Consider the following 20,817-nt stretch of genomic DNA (forward strand, 5'->3'; position numbering starts at 1 on the left):
CACATGACGCTCAGCACCAAAACTTGAGTTTTTCAGCAGTTTTCGGCAAGTGTGAAAACATTTTCAGAGAGTAAATGAGGGAAAAATTCATCCTTTTAATGACCTCCATCATTTCACACCTCTGTAAAACATGTAGTAGGAGGGAGAGATATATCACACACACATACACACACACACACACACACACACACACACACACACAACAGCAGCCAGATAAAGATGAGTTTTCTGTATGTCCAGCATATGTTTGAAAATTGACAATAAAAATGACATTCTGTTATAGAATCAAATTACAGTCTATACATTTATCGAATTACTTGATACCAAAAGAGTCCTTTAAATGTATTAAATAATCACCGTCATGTTGATAGAGTCCCTCCCTTCACTTTAAAATCAGGTGTAATGTGTGAGAAGATCAGTATGTATTTATGGCGCAGTTGGCCTTCCATACAGCAGCGCTCTTTGTGACGTTGACTTCACTTTAACTTTCACTTTTGATTCTGACTTCAGTCGGAAACGTTTCTGCTCTGCTCGTCGGACTTTTTGTTCCTTAAAATCAAAAAGTCCTTAAAACGGTAAAATCATCCCGCTGGTCTAAAGAAAAGGTAGACTGCCGTGAGAAGAGAAGTTATTTAAAGCACTTGATTTCATGTTGTTGTTGAACAGTTCCATGTCTGTGTTTCAGGTCGGATCATGGCCGACATGACGAAAAATGGCGAGGTAAGAGTTACGAAACCTTAATAAACAGATCAATGTTCTTATACAGTGTATGTGTATATCATGTAAACACATTAACATATACAGTGTACGTGTATATCATGTAAACACATTAACATATACAGTGTATGTGTATATCATGTAAACACATTAACATATACAGTGTACGTGTATATCATGTAAACACATTAACATATACAGTGTATGTGTATATCATGTAAACACATTAACATATAAGGTGTATGTGTGTATCATATAAACACATTAACATATAAGGTGTATGTGTATATCATGTAAACACATTAACATATAAGGTGTATGTGTATATCATGTAAACACATTAACATATAAGGTGTATGTGTATATCATGTAAACACATTAACATATACAGTGTATGTGTGTATCATGTAAACACATTAACATATAAGGTGTATGTGTATATCATGTAAACACATTAACATATACAGTGTATGTGTGTATCATGTAAACACATTAACATATAAGGTGTATGTGTATATCATGTAAACACATTAACATATACAGTGTATGTGTATATCATGTAAACACATTAACATATACAGTGTATGTGTATATCATGTAAACACATTAACATATACAGTGTATGTGTGTATCATGTAAACACATTAACATATAAGGTGTATGTGTGTATCATGTAAACACATTAACATATAAGGTGTATGTGTGTATCATGTAAACACATTAACATATAAGGTGTATGTGTGTATCATGTAAACACATTAACATATAAGGTGTATGTGTGTATCATGTAAACACATTAACATATAAGGTGTATGTGTGTATCATGTAAACACATTAACATATAAGGTGTATGTGTGTATCATGTAAACACATTAACATATAAGGTGTATGTGTGTATCATGTAAACACATTAACATATAAGGTGTATGTGTGTATCATGTAAACACATTAACATATAAGGTGTATGTGTATATCATGTAAACACATTGACTAGTATTTGAACGAATTGTCGCTTTATGGATACTTTCATGGGACGGCTGTAGCTCAGACTTGGGTTGGAGGTTCACCAGTTTAAGTCCCGAACAAGATAAGAAAGTTAGTCTGGTAGCTGGTTAGGTGCCAGACCAGTTCTCGAGCACTGCCGAGGTGCCCTTGAGCAAGGCACCAAACCCCCACCAACTCAGGGGGCGCTTCCAGTGGGGGCAGCCGCTCCATTAATGCATGTCCACAGGTCCTGCTTGTGTATGAGAAGCCTGTCTCTACAAATACAGAGTGAACCACAGTTTCCTCCTCTAGGATTAATAAAGAAAATGTAAAAAATAAAATCAATAAATTGATATCCCTGTTTGATTTATGAGGAGGACCTTCAGCTGGAAGAGGCAAAGAAAGAGTTAGAGATGTGGAAGGTAAGAAAGTTAGATTTCACCCTCATGACAGAAACGTGCATGTCTTTATATTTACATACACAGTATGTTTATATATGTTAAAATACACAGTATGTTTATATAAGTTAAAATACACTGTGTTTATATATGTTAAAATACACAGTATGTTTATATATGTTAAAATACACAGTGTTTATATATGTTAAAATACACAGTATGTTTATATATGTTAAAATACACAGTGTGTTTATATATGTTTATATACATAGTATGTTCATATATATTTTCATACACAGTATGTTTATGTATATTTACATACATGGTATGTTACACGGTACATTTATATATGTTTATATACACGGTATGTCTATAGATATGTTTATAGACACGGTATGTCTATAGATATGTTTATAGACACAGTATGTCTATAGATATGTTTATATACACGGTATGTCTATAGATATGTTTATAGACACGGTATGTCTATAGATATGTTTATAGACACAGTATGTCTATAGATATGTTTATAGACACGGTATGTCTATAGATATGTTTATATACACAGACTGCAGCGTGTTGTGTGGGTTTATTTTTCTGCTCATCTCACCTCCAGGCTCCACAGTTTACTGACTAAAATGTGTCACTCTCTTTTCTCTCTGTTTGTCTACCTTCTGCCGACCCTTTCAGAATAAAACAAAGGAGGCGGAGGATGTCAAAGCCAAGCTGACTCTGGAGAAACTTGATGAAGAGGATGTGAAGAGTAAGGCTCAGCAGGAGATGATGGCACGTTCCAAAGAGCAAGAGAAATTGAAGGAGGACTTTAACGAGAGGAGGATGGAGGTGCAGGTACAGTCGACTGTGAAACCTGATGAGATGGTGAAGAAAAGAAAATGACACAAATTCCAACTATCTCTCTTTATTTTGTCACTCAGAAAGAGATCAATCTCCTCATCAAGCACAATCAGAATCTGATCGACAAACTGAACAAATGTCGGGACAAACTGCAGAAGAAGAAGGCCGAGTGCACCAAACTCAAGCAAAAGTTCAAGGTGGGGACGACCACACACCTCAATCAATCAATCGGTCCAGCAATCAGTCAATCATCAATCAATCAATCAATCATATATCTTTATTTGTATAGTGTCAATTCATAACAGGTGTTATCTGGAGACACTTTACATAAAGCAGGTAAACATGTTCATTGTTTACATAAAGCAGGTAAACATGTTCATTGTTATGTTTACATAAAGCAGGTAAACATGTTCATTGTTATGTTTACATAAAGCAGGTAAACATGTTCATTGTTATGTTTACATAAAGCAGGTAAACATGTTCATTGTTTACATAAAGCAGGTAAACATGCTCATTGTTATGTTTACATAAAGCAGGTAAACATGCTCATTGTTTACATAAAGCAGGTAAACATGCTCATTGTTTACATAAAGCAGGTAAACATGCTCATTGTTTACATAAAGCAGGTAAACATGCTCATTGTTTACATAAAGCAGGTAAACATGCTCATTGTTATGTTTACATAAAGCAGGTAAACATGCTCATTGTTTACATAAAGCAGGTAAACATGTTCATTGTTATGTTTACATAAAGCAGGTAAACATGTTCATTGTTATGTTTACATAAAGCAGGTAAACATGTTCATTGTTATGTTTACATAAAGCAGGTAAACATGCTCATTGTTTACATAAAGCAGGTAAACATGCTCATTGTTTACATAAAGCAGGTAAACATGTTCATTGTTATGTTTACATAAAGCAGGTAAACATGTTCATTGTTATGTTTACATAAAGCAGGTAAACATGTTCATTGTTTACATAAAGCAGGTAAACATGCTCATTGTTATGTTTACATAAAGCAGGTAAACATGCTCATTGTTATGTTTACATAAAGCAGGTAAACATGCTCATTGTTTACATAAAGCAGGTAAACATGCTCATTGTTTACATAAAGCAGGTAAACATGTTCATTGTTATGTTTACATAAAGCAGGTAAACATGTTCATTGCTATGTTTACATAAAGCAGGTAAACATGTTCATTGGTTACATAAAGCAGGTAAACATGCTCATTGTTATGTTTACATAAAGCAGGTAAACATGCTCATTGTTATGTTTACATAAAGCAGGTAAACATGCTCATTGTTATGTTTACATAAAGCAGGTAAACATGTTCATTGTTATGTTTACATAAAGCAGGTAAACATGCTCATTGTTTACATAAAGCAGGTAAACATGCTCATTGTTATGTTTACATAAAGCAGGTAAACATGCTCATTGTTTACATAAAGCAGGTAAACATGTTCATTGTTTACATAAAGCAGGTAAACATGTTCATTGTTTACATAAAGCAGGTAAACATGCTCATTGTTTACATAAAGCAGGTAAACATGTTCATTGTTATGTTTACATAAAGCAGGTAAACATGCTCATTGTTTACATAAAGCAGGTAAACATGCTCATTGTTATGTTTACATAAAGCAGGTAAACATGTTCATTGCTATGTTTACATAAAGCAGGTAAACATGTTCATTGTTTACATAAAGCAGGTAAACATGCTCATTGTTTACATAAAGCAGTTAAACATGTTCATTGTTATGTTTACATAAAGCAGGTAAACATGTTCATTGTTATGTTTACATAAAGCAGGTAAACATGTTCATTGTTATGTTTACATAAAGCAGGTAAACATGTTCATTGTTATGTTTACATAAAGCAGGTAAACATGCTCATTGTTATGTTTACATAAAGCAGGTAAACATGCTCATTGTTATGTTTACATAAAGCAGGTAAACATGTTCATTGTTTACATAAAGCAGGTAAACATGTTCATTGTTATGTTTACATGAAGCAGGTAAACATGTTCATTGTTTACATAAAGCAGGTAAACATGTTCATTGTTATGTTTACATAAAGCAGGTAAACATGCTCATTGTTTACATAAAGCAGGTAAACATGTTCATTGCTATGTTTACATAAAGCAGGTAAACATGTTCATTGTTTACATAAAGCAGGTAAACATGCTCATTGTTTACATAAAGCAGGTAAACATGTTCATTGTTATGTTTACATAAAGCAGGTAAACATGCTCATTGTTATGTTTACATAAAGCAGGTAAACATGTTCATTGTTATGTTTACATAAAGCAGGTAAACATGCTCATTGTTTACATAAAGCAGGTAAACATGCTCATTGTTATGTTTACATAAAGCAGGTAAAGGACCTTACTGATGGATATATTAAAGAGTTCAGCTTAATCCATCATAGAAGAACAAACTTCCTTTAACAGGCAGAAATCTTCAGCAGACCCGGATCATGATGAACAGCCATCTGATAAACTGTCAATCCGTCAATCTGTCAATCAATCAATCAATCAGACTCAAAGCTGATCCTTTGCACTTACTGATGATCTTCTCTTGATCCTTGCTTGTGTTGTTCTTACTCTCTGCTAAGTGAATGGTAGAGAAAAACACTTAAAATCAGTTTCCTTACATTTGGGTTGATAGATGTCTGGGGAGATGCAGACAGATAGATAGATACTTTATTGATCCCGAGGGAAATTCAAGACAACATGGGTTGTATATTTTTCAGGGACTGTTGGAGGTCAGATTGCTACTGTGAGCATTACAGCTATCCAGCTCACCTGTGCAGGTTACATTTTACTGCTGGTCGCCATCATAACACTTGACACTGTCCTCACTCGTCTCTCTCTGTGATTGTAGTCACACAAGACTTCTGCCAGAAACTTCCATAAAATAATAATCGAGATGCTAAATATCAAACATACATTTTGAAATAAATCAGGTCTTTCCCAACTAGCTCTGAATAAATGTTAAAGTCTTTATACCACTCACACTGCAGGATCATTTTGGCAGATAACCTGATTATCTAACTGTGAACATAAATTCAGTTATTGATACAATTTATTATTTTTTTATTCCATCCAACAGATCTATGCTCAGATCCCAGACCCTGAGGTGGAGTTCAGTGCTCGGAGTGACAAGCAGGTAGAGGACGACAATCAGCCAATCAGAGGAGAGTTTGTGATTGTTCAGAGAGCATCTGCTCCTCTAAAGAGAGGTCAGGCGCTCATCACGTTTGAGGAGGAGAAAGGTATGCAAGCCTGAGTCACAGTTTAGTAGAGTTTATATTTTATATTTATGGACAAAGCATGTGTTGGGGTTTTTCAGGAGCAAATACAACATTTATATTGGGTTTTATAATGTAAAATTTGATTATCAAATTAACATGAATAGTTATCTTTATTTAATTATTAATATTAATAATTATTGATTTAATAAGTGTAATAAACCTAGGGGCACCACCCTGAATATTACAATATCAGCCTCAAATTAATTAATTAATTAGATACTAACCTTATTCATAATTAATGATCTGTATTTAAAAAAGCAAAGGTGTGAAGTCCGAACACAAAGGCCTCACACCTTTAGCTTATACCGCAAATAGACCAGTTTTCACAAACTGCTCTTTAAATTTTAACAGAGTTTATTTAACAAAGAAACATCAAGTTAATCAATGAAACTGAATCAAACAAATAACTATTATAAACTAAAGAAGACTAGACATAATCAAACAAGCGTGGCACGTGTGAGAGAGAGAAAGGAGGGGAAAGAGAGAGATCAAGATGGTGTCGTAACCACGTGTGATCGCCTGGTCTGAGTTCAACTCTGTCTCTCTGCAGCGTCAGAACAACCACAAGTATACAGATCTATGTGTGTGTGTGTGTGTGTGTGTGTGTGTGTGTGGTAGTCAGAGAGGGGAAAAGAAACGTTGCCCGTCTGAAGACACTGGATCACAGTTTGAAACTCGCTCACAACTCAGGAATAGTTTACTCAAATACCAGAAGCCAGAGGCTGAATTTATGTTAGACGGTGTTTACACTGGTCTTCCTGATCATGAAGATATCACGCCAGTGTTCACAGAGAAACACGCATGGGACGCAGTGGCCCAAAATAAAGGAAAAAAAAGAAAAGTTTTGTCTTGTAAAACCCAAGATGCTGTGGAAAAAGAAGAAGCAAATATTATTACAGTTTCACAATAATAAGTCAGTCATTAAACACACTCTCTAAAGCTGACTGCCCAGACCTCATTAAGCCTCACTGTGTGTTCTCTGTCGGGCGAGTCTTTTTACCTTTTCCCAGCTAAATAATCAGTTAAATTCAAAGAACTTTATTTATCCTGTGAGGCAATTTAAAGGCACAGAGAAGTGGGTCAACCAAAAGAGCAGCAACCCGGACAAGTTTCTACCGAATTATCTAACTACCATGCTTCTCCAAAAGGGACAGAGGCCTGAATTTTGTCTGGCATTATGGCTGGCCCAAACACATGTACCGGCACAGTATGCATGTATAAAAGTTCATGAGGATGATTCTGTTGGAGCAAATCCAAATGTTTACAACCATAAAACTTCTATTTAAAACTGAAAATCCCCGTCTATTTGTGACAGGCGTTTTGATAAGACAGGCTCTTCTTTTTTTTTTTTAAACAAAACTTGTGAACAATGTTGATTTAAACCAGAAGGTTTCCCCGTAAACACATCCATTACAAATCATGCTTTTGTAAGATAAATATTTATACATTTATATAAAGTTGTATCTACTGTCTTCCACTTGTATGACTGTGTCCTGCAGTTGCATCTCAGATCCTGAAGATGCCAAAGTGTTCTGTGTCCTGTGATGCTCAGATTGTGGATGTGAAACCGAAGATAATCACTTTGGATCCTTCAGTCAAGTTTGAGGTTTGTCTGTGGAAAGCCATTTGAACAATTATGTCACATCCTACATTTTCCTTTATTAAGAATCCTGCAATGCAGCAGCCTCTCTTTCTGGGGTCCACGTACAACAAACACACAAAAAGCATACAACAAACAAGCATACAACAAACACACTAAACACACAACAAGCATACAACAAACACTAAACACACAACAAGCATACAACAAACAAGCATACAACAAACACACTAAACACACAACAAGCATACAACAAACACACTAAACACACAACAAGCATACAACAAACACACTAAACACACAACAAGCATACAACAAACACACTAAACACACAACAAGCATACAACAAACACACTAAACACACAACAAGCATACAACAAACACACTAAACACACAACAAGCATACAACAAACACACTAAACACACAACAAGCATACAACAAACACACAAGTACATAACAAACAACACAAATACAGCCTTTCATACAGTGTTACATACAGTGTTACATACAGTGTTACATACAGTGTTACACACAGTGTTACACACAGTGTTACATAGTGTTACATATAGTGTTACATACAGTGTTACACACAGTGTTACATATAGTGTTACATACAGTGTTACATACAGTGTTACATACAGTGTTACACAAAGTGTTACATATAGTGTTACATACAGTGTTACACACAGTGTTACATATAGTGTTACATACAGTGTTACATACAGTGTTACATACAGTGTTACACACAGTGTTACACACAGTGTTACACACAGTGTTACACAAAGTGTTACATATAGTGTTACATACAGTGTTACATACAGTGTTACATACAGTGTTACACACAGTGTTACACACAGTGTTACATAGTGTTACATATAGTGTTACATACAGTGTTACACACAGTGTTACATATAGTGTTACATACAGTGTTACATACAGTGTTACATACAGTGTTACACAAAGTGTTACATATAGTGTTACATACAGTGTTACACACAGTGTTACATATAGTGTTACATACAGTGTTACACACAGTGTTACATATAGTGTTACACACAGTGTTACACACAGTGTTACATAGTGTTACATATAGTGTTACATACAGTGTTACACACAGTGTTACATATAGTGTTACATACAGTGTTACATACAGTGTTACATACAGTGTTACACAAAGTGTTACATATAGTGTTACATACAGTGTTACACACAGTGTTACATATAGTGTTACATACAGTGTTACACACAGTGTTACATATAGTGTTACACACAGTGTTACACACAGTGTTACATATAGTGTTACATATAGTGTTACACACAGTGTTACACACAGTGTTACATACAGTGTTACACACAGTGTTACATATAGTGTTACATATAGTGTTACACACAGTGTTACATATAGTGTTACATATAGTGTTACACACAGTGTTACACACAGTGTTACATACAGTGTTACATATAGTGTTACACACAGTGTTACACACAGTGTTACATATAGTGTCACATTAAGTCTTTACATACAGTGTTACATACAGTGTTACATACAGTGTTACATAATGCGTTACATACAGTGTTACATACAGTGTTACATATAGTGTTACATATAGTGTCACATTCAGTCTTTACATACAGTGTTACATACAGTGTTACATTTAGTGTCACATACTGTGTTACATACAGTGTTACATACAGTGTTACATAATGCGTTACATACAGTGTTACATACAGTGTTACATAATGCGTTACATACAGTGTTACATACAGTGTTACATTTAGTGTCACATACTGTGTTTACAAACTGATTATAATTTTTCTAGTGATATTTTAATGAATTTTTTGATTGTTCAGGTTCACCTGCCAGTTTCCAGGAAGCAGCTCCTTGTAAGTGGCGTGGTCTCCTCCCTATCAGAGGAGAGGACCAAGGACCGCCTGCACATCAGTTTCAGCAGGCCGAGCAGAGGAGGAGGAGAGGTGGAGGAGGTGCAGTACGATCAGAACAATGGCACTGCAAAGGTCACCTTCGTCCACCCAGGAGGTGATTTCACTCAGACACTCCCCGTAACAGACAGCTAGCCAGCCCGACTATCAACTTCTACAGTCTTAATCTATCTGAAATATGTAAAATACATTTATATATGTGTGTATTTGTGTGTGTGTGTGTGTGTGTGTGTGTGTGTGTGTGTGTGTGTGTGTAGTTGCAGACAGTCTGGTCCTGATGGGGGAGTATCTTGTGGATCTGGACTCTGAGATCAAAGTTCAAGTTGGAGCAGTTTACGAATACAAACTGAGCAAGTTTCAGGTACAAGTATACAAAATACCCAGACAAATACAGAAGAGGAGGTGGCAGGAGGAGGAGGGGGAGGGATGAGAAGTGATGTAGAGGAGGAGGAATGATGATGAGTGTAGGATGAGTAATGATGTAGAGGAGAAGTGCTGAGGAGTGGAGGAGGAGAAGTGATGTAGTGGAGGAGGAGTGATATAGAGGAGGAGGAGTGATGTAGAGGAGGAGTGATGAAGAGGAGTGATGTAGAGGAGGAGTGATGAAGAGGAGGAGGAGGAGTGATGAAGAGGAGGAGGAGGAGTGAAGTAGTGGAGGAGGAGTGATGTAGAGGAGGAGGAGTGATGTAGAGGAGGAAGAGAAGTGATGTAGAGGAGGAGTGATGTAGAGGAGGAGGAGGAGTGATGTAGAGGAGGAGGAGGAGAGATGTAGAGGAGGAGTGATGTAGAGGAGGAGGAGGAGTGATGTAGAGGAGGAGGAGGAGAGATGAAGAGGAGGAGGAGGAGTGAAGTAGTGGAGGAAGAGAAGTGATGTAGAGGAGGAGGAGTGATTTAGAGGAGGAGGAGTGATGTAGAGGAGGAGGAGGAGTGATGTAGAGGAGGAGGAGGAGTGATGTAGTGGAGGAGTGATGAAGAGGAGGAGGAGGAGTGATGAAGAGGAGGAGGAGGAGTGATGTAGAGGAGGAGGAGGAGTGATGTAGAGGAGGAGGAGTGATTTAGAGGAGGAGGAGGAGTGATGTAGAGGAGGAAGAGAAGTGATGTAGAGGAGGAGGAGGAGTGATGTAGAGGAGGAGGAGGAGTGATGTAGTGGAGGAAGAGAAGTGATGTAGAGGAGGAGGAGTGATTTAGAGGAGGAGGAGTGATGTAGAGGAGGAGGAGTGATGTAGAGGAGGAGGAGGAGTGATGTAGTGGAGGAAGAGAAGTGATGTAGAGGAGGAGGAGTGATTTAGAGGAGGAGGAGTGATTTAGAGGAGGAGGAGTGATGTAGAGGAGGAGGAGGAGTGATGTAGAGGAGGAGGAGGAGTGATGAAGAGGAGGAGGAGGAGTGAAGTAGTGGAGGAGGAGTGATGTAGAGGAGGAGGAGTGATGTAGAGGAGGAAGAGAAGTGATGTAGAGGAGGAGTGATGTAGAGGAGGAGGAGGAGTGATGTAGAGGAGGAGGAGGAGAGATGTAGAGGGGGAGTGATGTAGAGGAGGAGGAGGAGTGATGTAGAGGAGGAGGAGGAGAGATGAAGAGGAGGAGGAGGAGTGAAGTAGTGGAGGAAGAGAAGTGATGTAGAGGAGGAGGAGTGATTTAGAGGAGGAGGAGTGATATAGAGGAGGAGGAGTGATGTAGAGGAGGAGTGATGAAGAGGAGGAGGAGGAGTGAAGTAGTGGAGGAGGAGTGATGTAGAGGAGGAGGAGTGATGTAGAGGAGGAAGAGAAGTGATGTAGAGGAGGAGTGATGTAGAGGAGGAGGAGGAGTGATGTAGAGGAGGAGGAGGAGAGATGTAGAGGAGGAGTGATGTAGAGGAGGAGGAGGAGTGATGTAGAGGAGGAGGAGGAGTGATGTAGTGGAGGAGTGATGAAGAGGAGGAGGAGGAGTGATGAAGAGGAGGAGGAGGAGTGATGTAGAGGAGGAGGAGGAGTGATGTAGTGGAGGAGTGATGAAGAGGAGGAGGAGGAGTGATGAAGAGGAGGAGGAGGAGTGATGTAGAGGAGGAGGAGGAGTGATGTAGAGGAGGAGGAGGAGTGATGTAGTGGAGGAAGAGAAGTGATGTAGAGGAGGAGGAGGAGTGATGTAGAGGAGGAGGAGGAGTGATGTAGAGGAGGAGTGATGAAGAGGAGGAGTGATGTAGAGGAGAAGAAGGAGTGATGAAGAGGAGGAGGAGGAGTGATGTAGAGGAGGAGTGATGAAGAGGAGGAGGAGGAGTGATGAAGAGGAGGAGGAGGAGTGATGTAGAGGAGGAGTGATGAAGAGGAGGAGGAGGAGTGATGTAGAGGAGGAGTGATGAAGAGGAGGAGTGATGTAGAGGAGAAGAAGGAGTGATGAAGAGGAGGAGGAGGAGTGATGTAGAGGAGTAGGAGGAGTGATGAAGAGGAGGAGGAGGAGTGATGAAGATGAGAAGGAGGAGTGATGAAGAGGAGGAGTGAATATTCTTCTCTGTTGCAGACATTCTGTGGCTCTGCCAGGAGAACCGTTCTGCTGGACGGGATCGAGGAGGTGGTAGATCAGGAGGATCTGCAGGATCACTTGGAGATCCACTTCCAGAAACCGAGAAACTATGGAGGAGAGATTGAGAGCATCAAGTACGTGAGCCGAGAAGAGAAACACCTGCTGGCCTTCTTCAACTGTGAGGAGGAGGAGGAGATGTTCCAGTGAGCTCCTCCTGTTTACTTGTGAGGAGGAGGTGAAATGTAGTGATCTTTTAGGAGAAGCATAATCTTTGATTCCTGCACCTTAAACTTTTTCTGTATTAAATTCTGAATCAGTCACTGGAGGTTTTTTATTGATTCATAAATATCAACATCTTTATCTTTAAATCCTTAAGTTCATCGAAACATTTATTGTAATTGTATTGTTTTAATCTACTAATAATAAAACTTTAACCATCAGACCAGCCTCTGTTTGTTACATCATAAGTTTTTTTTAAGTAATTATTGACTTTGTTTGACTGCTGCACGTTGGATGTAAAGAAACCGCCGGTTTTTGAGAGGACGCTCCCCCTCCAGGCCGCAGGGGGGCGCTGGTGGTTTTCATGTAATGAGTCTCAGCCTACGTCAGCGATTCAGCGCATGCGTGTATTCAAGGTGAACGTGATGGCGGATGAGAAGAGCGCAGAATAAAAAAGTGATTTCGAAAAGTTATTATAAATTCAACACGTCATCACGTGACGCTTATATTCAACACGTCATCATATAACGTTTTATGAAGACGTCAAACTGTTTCTTCTAAACGTCATCCCGGAAGGTGAGTCCACACCTGACGGCACGTCACCGGGTCTAACCTTTACGTGACACCGTGAACACGCAGGTAAGCTCACGTGAACAGGTACACCGTAGTGACCTTGAATAAGTGTGTGCTAACGTTAGCTTAGCATGAGTAAAAGCTCAAATTTAATGTTCAGCTATGATAGTTTAAATAAAGATATTATTAACACGCGTCACATATACGTCACATATACGTCACATAGTGAACATGTGCTGTTTTTAACGTGTTTCAGGATCTTACCTGGACGCCGGAGAGACTCGACAGGATGACCTCTGTGAGTTATTATTCATCACCTGTTGTTATGACATCATCACCCTCACAGGTAACCCGTCAGAGGTTTTTTATCCTCGTGAAGTTCAACGAGTTCAACATATCCAGAGTCTCTTTGGGTGATCTGGCTTAACTAACCCTGATTTAAGAGATGGTGATTATCAGTCCTATGAAGCTGGTTATCAACCTGATCCGTCAACCCGGGTGACCAAGAGTGTTGGTGATATACCTGTAGGACTGAAGACCCAGGGTTACCTGTAGGACTGAAGACCCAGGGTTACCAAGAGTGTAGGTGATATACCTGTAGGACTGAAAACCCAGGGTTACCTGTAGGACTGAAAACCCAGGGTTAACCCTGAAGTTACCTCGCTAAGCTCAAATCTTGCTTCGTAGTACAGGCCTCTGGTCAGGAAGTGCTTTGTTTTGACCACGTGACCAAAAGGATCCATCATGGCGGATCAGTTTGGATTGAATGGCTGAATCTCAACGTCACCTGGGGCCCGTACTACGAAGTTCAACATATCCAGGGTCTCTTTGGGTGATCTGGCTTAACTAACCCTGACTAAACCCTGAGCGTGTTCATGTAAAAGGGGCGGAGTTATATTTAAACTGCAGCTCATCACAAACAGAGCAGGACACATTCAACATGAAGAAGAAAACATTCATTATTTTACATCTTTCACTGAAATGTTCCGGAGCTTTCTTCAGTCTCTGTTGAAGGATATCAGTGAAACATCATCAACAACTAAACACACTATAATGTCAAATCATGATGGACACATCAAGTGTCCTCCCCCCTCTCCATCAGCTCCAGGAAGAGACACATGAAGTGTCCTCCCCCCTCTCCATCAGCTCCAGGAAGAGACACATGAAGTGTCCTCCCCCCTCTCCATCAGCTCCAGGAAGAGACACATGAAGTGTCCTCCCCCCCTCTCCATCAGCTCCAGGAAGAGACACATGAAGTGTCCTCCCCCCTCTCCATCAGCTCCAGGAAGAGACACATGAAGTGTCCTCCCCCCTCTCCATCAGCTCCAGGAAGAGACACATGAAGTGTCCTCCCCCCTCTCCATCAGCTCCAGGAAGAGACACATGAAGTGTCCTCCCCCCTCTCCATCAGCTCCAGGAAGAGACACATGAAGTGTCCTCCCCCCTCTCCATCAGCTCCAGGAGCTCCACCATCTAAACATGTGATTGGTCAGTGGGCGGAGCTTTAACCTGCTCCGGAGCAGGTCAGGTGTTCAGCATCAGTTACCGTGGTGACGTACCCAGGTAAAAAGACATCGACCCTCGTAGGACTGAAAACCCAGAGTGAACCCTGAAGGGACCCCGCTAAGCTCAAATCCTGCTTCAGAGTCCAGACCTGACCCCGCTAAGCTCAAATCCTGCTTCAGAGTCCAGACCTGACCCCGCTAAGCTCAAATCCTGCTTCAGAGTCCAGACCTCAGGCCTCTGGAGAGCGAGCACTCTGTATGATCATTGTTGTTTGTCTATATATGGGCATGGGCGTGGTGGAGGCTTTGTTTCCCCTTCCTGCGCTTTCCCTTTTCTTTTTGTTATGGCGTTTGTTTTCCTTGCCCTTCTCCAGGGAATCCTGTATTTCATGTCTCAATGCTATGAACTCTGGGTAATTCCCTCACACCAAGTCTGCAGGTCAGCAAGAGAGAGGGGCGGGGCATTGACATTCAGCCAATCACGTACTGTTTACAGGTAATAAAGTGAGTGTAGCTCGTAGCTTAGCATCATTGTGTGTGTGTGTGTGTGTGTGTGTGCAGGTGCTGAGCAGCAGGGGGCGTCTGGTCTCGTACCTGTCAGGTGTTCATGTTTTGGTCGCTCGGGTTTCTTCAGTCAGGACTTTTTCTGCTGCTGGGTCTACGCACGTTGCTACGACGACCCGTGACATGGGTGTGTTTCCTGATCAGTATCTCTTATTTGTAAACTTGTTGTATCAGCTGATTATCATGATGATGTCATCTCCCTCCCCAGGCCCGAGGACTGTGTGGCCTGATGACATCATCGGCCCGTTCGGACCTCAGGACCAGCGTTTCCTGTTGCCGGGTAACTCGGGTTTCCACCTCCACCTGCAGGGTCTGACGGAGCAGAACGCTCCAGGTCACATGACGCTCCCCGATGTTCTGACAGGCCCCTCCCCCTCTCAGCGACACCTGTCCATCCCGACCCAGGTGACCTCTGACCTCTGTGTGAGTGCCGTTATCAATCAATGATCAAACTGTGTGTAACCTGTGTGTGTGTGTGTGTGTGTGTGTGTGTGTGTGTGTGTCCTCTCAGTCTGTCAGAGGAGCTGATCTGTACTTTGATTGGTCGACGGTGGAGTGTGCGATCCTGACGTGTCCTGAGCTGCTGAAGAGAGGTAAACAACTCGCCTGATGTTTACAAACAAGTCTCACTGAGATCGTGTAATCTGAGTACAGACAGACCTGAGGTCTGGACTATGAAGAGAGTCCAACATATCAGGGTCTCTGGCTGATCTGGTTTAACAAACTGTGACATCAGAGATGGTGATTATCAGTCCTACGATGCCGGTTATCAACCTGATCCATCAACCCGGGTTACCAAGAGCGCGCTCATGTAAAAGGGGCGGAGTTAGCGTCATTTAACCTATCACAATCATCACTGTGTCTGCCGTCAGCAGATCATCATATCTACAAACATATTTACACAAAGTACAAACTATATTACTGATATAAATGAGACAAACAGGCTGCAGGAACAAATGCAGGAAGGACAAAACAAAGTAAACAGAGGTCAAAGGTCAGCTTGTATTTGTCCCGTGGTTAGTTCACCTTAGAACTGACTCTAAGAACTGGTCTCTGAACTCAATGTGCTGCTGTGACTCTTTAAAGTGGTTAAACTGCAGCTCATCACAAACAGAGCAGGACACATTCAACATGAAGAAGAAAACATTCATTATTTTACATCTTTCACTGAAATGTTCCGGAGCTTTCTTCAGTCTCTGTTGAAGGATATCAGTGAAACATCATCAACAACTAAACACACTATAATGTCAAATCATGATGGACACATCAAGTGTCCTCCCCCCTCTCCATCAGCTCCAGGAAGAGACACATGAAGTGTCCTCCCCCCTCTCCATCAGCTCCAGGAAGAGACACATGAAGTGTCCTCCCCCCTCTCCATCAGCTCCAGGAAGAGACACATGAAGTGTCCTCCCCCCTCTCCATCAGCTCCAGGAGCTCCACCATCTAAACATCTGATTGGTCAGTGGGCGGAGCTTTAACCTGCTCCGGAGCAGGTCAGGTGTTCAGCATCAGTTACCGTGGTGACGTACCCAGGTAAAAAGTCATCGACCCTCGTAGGACTGAAAACCACTGAAAACCCACAATGAACCCTGAAGGGACCCCGCTAAGCTCAAATCCTGCTTCAGAGTCCAGACCTGACCCCGCTAAGCTCAAATCCTGCTTCAGAGTCCAGACCTCTGACCTCAGACCTCAGACCTCAGACCTCTGACCTCTGACCTCTGAGTAGAGACAAAATAAAAACATTCAAACACATGAAAGTGTCCTGGACTCTGAGCAGACTCTCCAATGATTCACAGCCAGAGTGACCCCATCTCTCAGCTCTGCCTGTAGTTCCAGGAAAAGGGGGCGGACGTAAACATCATCTTACCTCATTCTGTGAGGTGTAGAAAGCAATCGCAGGTCACATGAGCGTAAACTACCGGTGTTGGGTAAAATTAGGGTGCATAGACATGAGGGGAGTAAACCAAGAATAGACTTAATGTGAGCTAATGGATGAGCCTCCACTCAGCCAGACAGAGCCAACGAGCTGCACAAGGTTCAGTGATGTGGAGCAGCAGTCAAAGATCAGTGATACACAGCATGAAGCTGGTGGGAGAGACATGATGTACTGAATGTCACCTTAATCACAAACACACTGAATTGTTTATTGCACAGTGGATTTTTATTCAGTGTTTCCACGTGTGCAGAAAGAGAGCCGATAGTCCAACAGGGCGCCGGCCGCGCCTGAACTCAGGCGTGCAGCATGTGGCGCAAAATAATTAAGTAATTAGCCCAATAAATAGAAAAGAACCCGTTATTTTTATCTATAGATATTGGCAATGCTGCAGTACTCATTGAAGAAATGAAAGATGTCCTGCTATCCTACGAGTGGCAGCATTTTAATACATAACTGTGATGAGGAAGAGAACCCTCACCTTCTCTGTCCACATGGTGTCAAACGCTGCCAAGGTTCTTTTGCACCCATTTAACAATTATCCTCTGATTTGCACGATGATATCGAGAAATCACCCAAACACAGAATTTTTCCCTTGAAGCAAAATGTTTCCGGCTCAGGATTTTTTTCACTTTAAGCCCTGGTCCTGCCAAATCCCCAGTCTGGGAGCCCTGAAGTGTGCGAATACCAACAGGAACATTGATCACGTAGGACCTTAAAAAACAGACAATTAGTTTGATCAGAATTTAAGATAAGCTTGTGATTGGTGGATTTGGGGATTTGAGATTTTACCAGAAGTAAACGTAAGATTGAAAGTGCACTAAGACACAAGGGTGGAGATCATCCTCACCCTTTGACTTCTTTGGTTTCAAGCCTTCATTCACCTTCCTGCTCTAAATAAAAATGTGTTGTTTTTATAAGAATTGGATGAGTTCTCAAGATCAGGATCGAGAGTACGCTTAATTGTCTGCAGAATGTCCATCAAATAAATCATATAAAGTGCTGGTTAAAAACATTGCACACTTCTGTCTTGTTTGAAATGAATAAAATGTCACTACTGATCAGAGAAGAGGAGGTAGGCTTGTTTTTTACTGAAGTTGGTTGTTGGGAGATTACAAAGGAAGACAAAATGTAAACAATCACAAGCCAAGCAGTATTTCTGACATGAAGAGCTTCAGAAAGCTCAGGTTGTATAGATGACGTGTTTTTCAGTAAGAACTTTAAAGACTTGAGAGAACTGGTCAGAACCTGGAACAGTTCAGTTACACTTAAAGATCCTTTAATATAAATCACTGATTCTTTAGATTTCCTTTTATGATTCTGACCTGACAAAAATATAATAATATATAAACTTAGGCTCCAATATTTAAGTGCAAAAATCTCAGACCATGATGTCCGTGAAAATCTGTGATTTGAATTCAGCTGTGTTACTGATGTTGAGTGAAGACACATTTTGTTGACTCGTGTTTCTTTCCAAGACGGTTTGTGAACAATATGACTTATCAGAGTCGCTGTACCATAGCAATCAGAAATGTTTGTAAAAAGACATATTGGAATAAACCTATCAGGTGAAAACAAATGGAGCCTGTGGTTTCTTATTAGCATAGAGAAGCCCCCTTTGATGCCCATATAAGGGCATGCGACTGCAGGGCCATGTGCATACACAGGAGGCTCCCAGGACATAAAAACATGAAATATAAATCTGTGAACACTGATGTGTTTGTCTGTACAAATCCATTTGATCGGTTTCCTTTGTCATGTGATGTCACAGACTTCCTGTCCATGTTCCCTGAAGCCCCGCCCTCTGAGATGATGGCGGTCACAGTGACTCAGAGGACAAAAAACGACATGAGCAGCTGGAGTTCAGAGGTGGAGGAGGAGAGGGAGAAAATGCTGCACACGGTCAGTCATTGACATTCACAATGTTCTGTTTAATATGTAAAGACCGAGCGTTCTGATTGGACAAAAGGTCACTCCGCCTCAGCCAGGTAATATTCTGCAGAAAAACGTACAAATACTCTGTTGGTGAAGCTGTTCTGTGGTAACCATGGAAACAAACGAAGCAGCAGGAGAACGTTTGTTACCAAGCAACCAAAGCTCTCACTTTAAAAGAGTTTGTTTGTTTTAACTTTTGGACAAGGATTACATCACTGACCAATCAGAATTATGAAGGGGCGGGACTTCTGATATCAGCTTTGTCAACAACAATGGCGGAGGACAAAGCAATGTGAACAGTTTGAGATGTCGAGCTGCTGCAGGGACAGTCTGATCCGGTCTCTCAGGTCCAGAAGGTTCTGATCCGGTCTCTCAGGTCCAGATGGTTCTGATCTGGTCTCTCAGGTCCAGATGGTTCTGATCTGGTCTCTCAGGTCCAGATGGTTCTGATCCGACAGGGATATAACGCCATGCTCGCCGATGCTCTTAAACATGACGGCAAAGAGGGGAGCAGGTTAACAGTCGTAGTTTTTACACCTGAATTATGGGTAAAATGTTTACCTGTGGCGGATAAGCCCCCCGCCTGTTTACTAACATTGAACTTCCTGTTTCCTGTTGTAGTTCATTGATGGCGCTCAGCAGATATGTTTGGCTCTACAGAGTGAAGGATTCTGGGCCGACTTCATAGACCCATCTTCAGGCCTCGCGGTAAGTCCCACACTTCTGTCTGTTACCATGGTAACAACAGGTGTTCAGGTCTGTAACCTTTTTAAAAACTAACAGTGAGCATATTATTTGTTTTGTAAATTTCCTGATCTGATAAAATGATTCCTGACTTAAATCTGTGATTTGATCAAAAGGAACACTGGATGGTTAAAAGCGTCCAGGTGGTAACAGGTGTTCAGTGTGAATATGAACACCTGTTACCACCAGGTGTTCAGTGTGAATATAAAATGTGATGATGATGATGTTTCTCCTCTTCCTCAGTTCTTTGGCCCGTACACTAACCTCCCGCTCTTTGAGACGGACGAGCGGTACGGTCAGCTTGGCTTCTGTGTGGATGACCTTGGCTGCTGTAAGGTCATCCGTCACGCTCTGTGGGGAACCAATGTGTTCGTGGGGACCATTTTAACCAACGCACCGCCCAGCAGTGACATCATGAGGAAGCTACAGGGCAGCTGATCACGTCTGTGACATCATCAAACCTGTGTGTGAAACATGTTCATAGACTGAGGCTCACACACATTTTAGATTTTTATGAATAAAGTGTTCTCTTAATCATCACCTGATTCTGTGCTGCTGCTGCTCCAGCGCCCTCTGGTGGCTGATAAAATACACTGTCTGGAAACCACCGAGTGACGTTTGGAAACTCACACAGGAAGTTGAGGGACTCCTTTAAAATAAAAATATTTTTCAGGTGAAGCCAAGCGTTAACCTCTCGTCTGGTAAAATGAAGTTCTTGGTGTCCATTAGAGGCAGTTTGAACAGCATCAACATGTTTACAGGTTTCCTGGTTCAACAAACTGGTGGGATTACGTTCTCCTGATTGACAGGGGGGAGGTGACGTCACTCAGGCTTCTTGCATACATATTTACAGTCTGTGGGTAAAGCAGGTGAGGTTGATGTGATACAGTTAAACATGGTTATATTTATATACTGTAGAAAATAATGTGCTTTGTCCGCAGGGCGGCGCCAAAATCAACAAACTCACAGGTCCTCACCGGAAGTGTTAACCTGTCATAAAATGATGTAATAAATATGAATGGTCCCTCAACATTCAGAGAATAAAG

General features: G+C 41.0%; 2 protein-coding genes across 4 annotated transcripts; both read left to right on the forward strand.

Annotated features, from left to right (window-relative positions):
• The first annotated feature begins 489 nt into the window (after positions 1–489).
• Positions 490–12,738, forward strand: nmi (N-myc (and STAT) interactor). Of its 3 annotated transcripts, none has more exons than XM_079358265.1 (10): positions 490–605; positions 686–720; positions 2,076–2,123; positions 2,790–2,948; positions 3,035–3,151; positions 6,062–6,224; positions 7,763–7,869; positions 9,716–9,902; positions 10,063–10,166; positions 12,296–12,738. In XM_079358265.1, exons 2-10 carry the CDS (start codon positions 694–696, stop codon positions 12,503–12,505), a joined length of 1,122 nt encoding a protein of 373 aa, XP_079214391.1. In that variant the 5' UTR covers positions 490–605; positions 686–693; the 3' UTR covers positions 12,506–12,738. The 3 variants fall into 3 exon arrangements, with proteins under 3 accessions (XP_079214391.1, XP_079214393.1, XP_079214392.1); XM_079358267.1 differs by having other exon boundaries at positions 512–605; positions 2,079–2,123; XM_079358266.1 differs by having other exon boundaries at positions 537–575.
• Positions 12,739–12,880: 142 nt separating this feature from the next.
• Positions 12,881–20,311, forward strand: mmadhcb (metabolism of cobalamin associated Db). The gene is made up of 8 exons (XM_079356783.1): positions 12,881–13,156; positions 13,347–13,388; positions 15,157–15,286; positions 15,368–15,564; positions 15,671–15,752; positions 18,864–18,994; positions 19,649–19,735; positions 20,015–20,311. The coding sequence occupies exons 2-8, from the start codon at positions 13,380–13,382 to the stop codon at positions 20,207–20,209; spliced, it is 831 nt and encodes a 276-aa protein (XP_079212909.1). The 5' UTR covers positions 12,881–13,156; positions 13,347–13,379; the 3' UTR covers positions 20,210–20,311.
• The last annotated feature ends 506 nt before the right edge of the window (positions 20,312–20,817 follow it).

Source organism: Symphodus melops (assembly GCF_947650265.1).
Source record: "Symphodus melops genome assembly, chromosome: 12".
NCBI classification, from domain to species: Eukaryota; Metazoa; Chordata; class Actinopteri; order Labriformes; family Labridae; genus Symphodus; species Symphodus melops.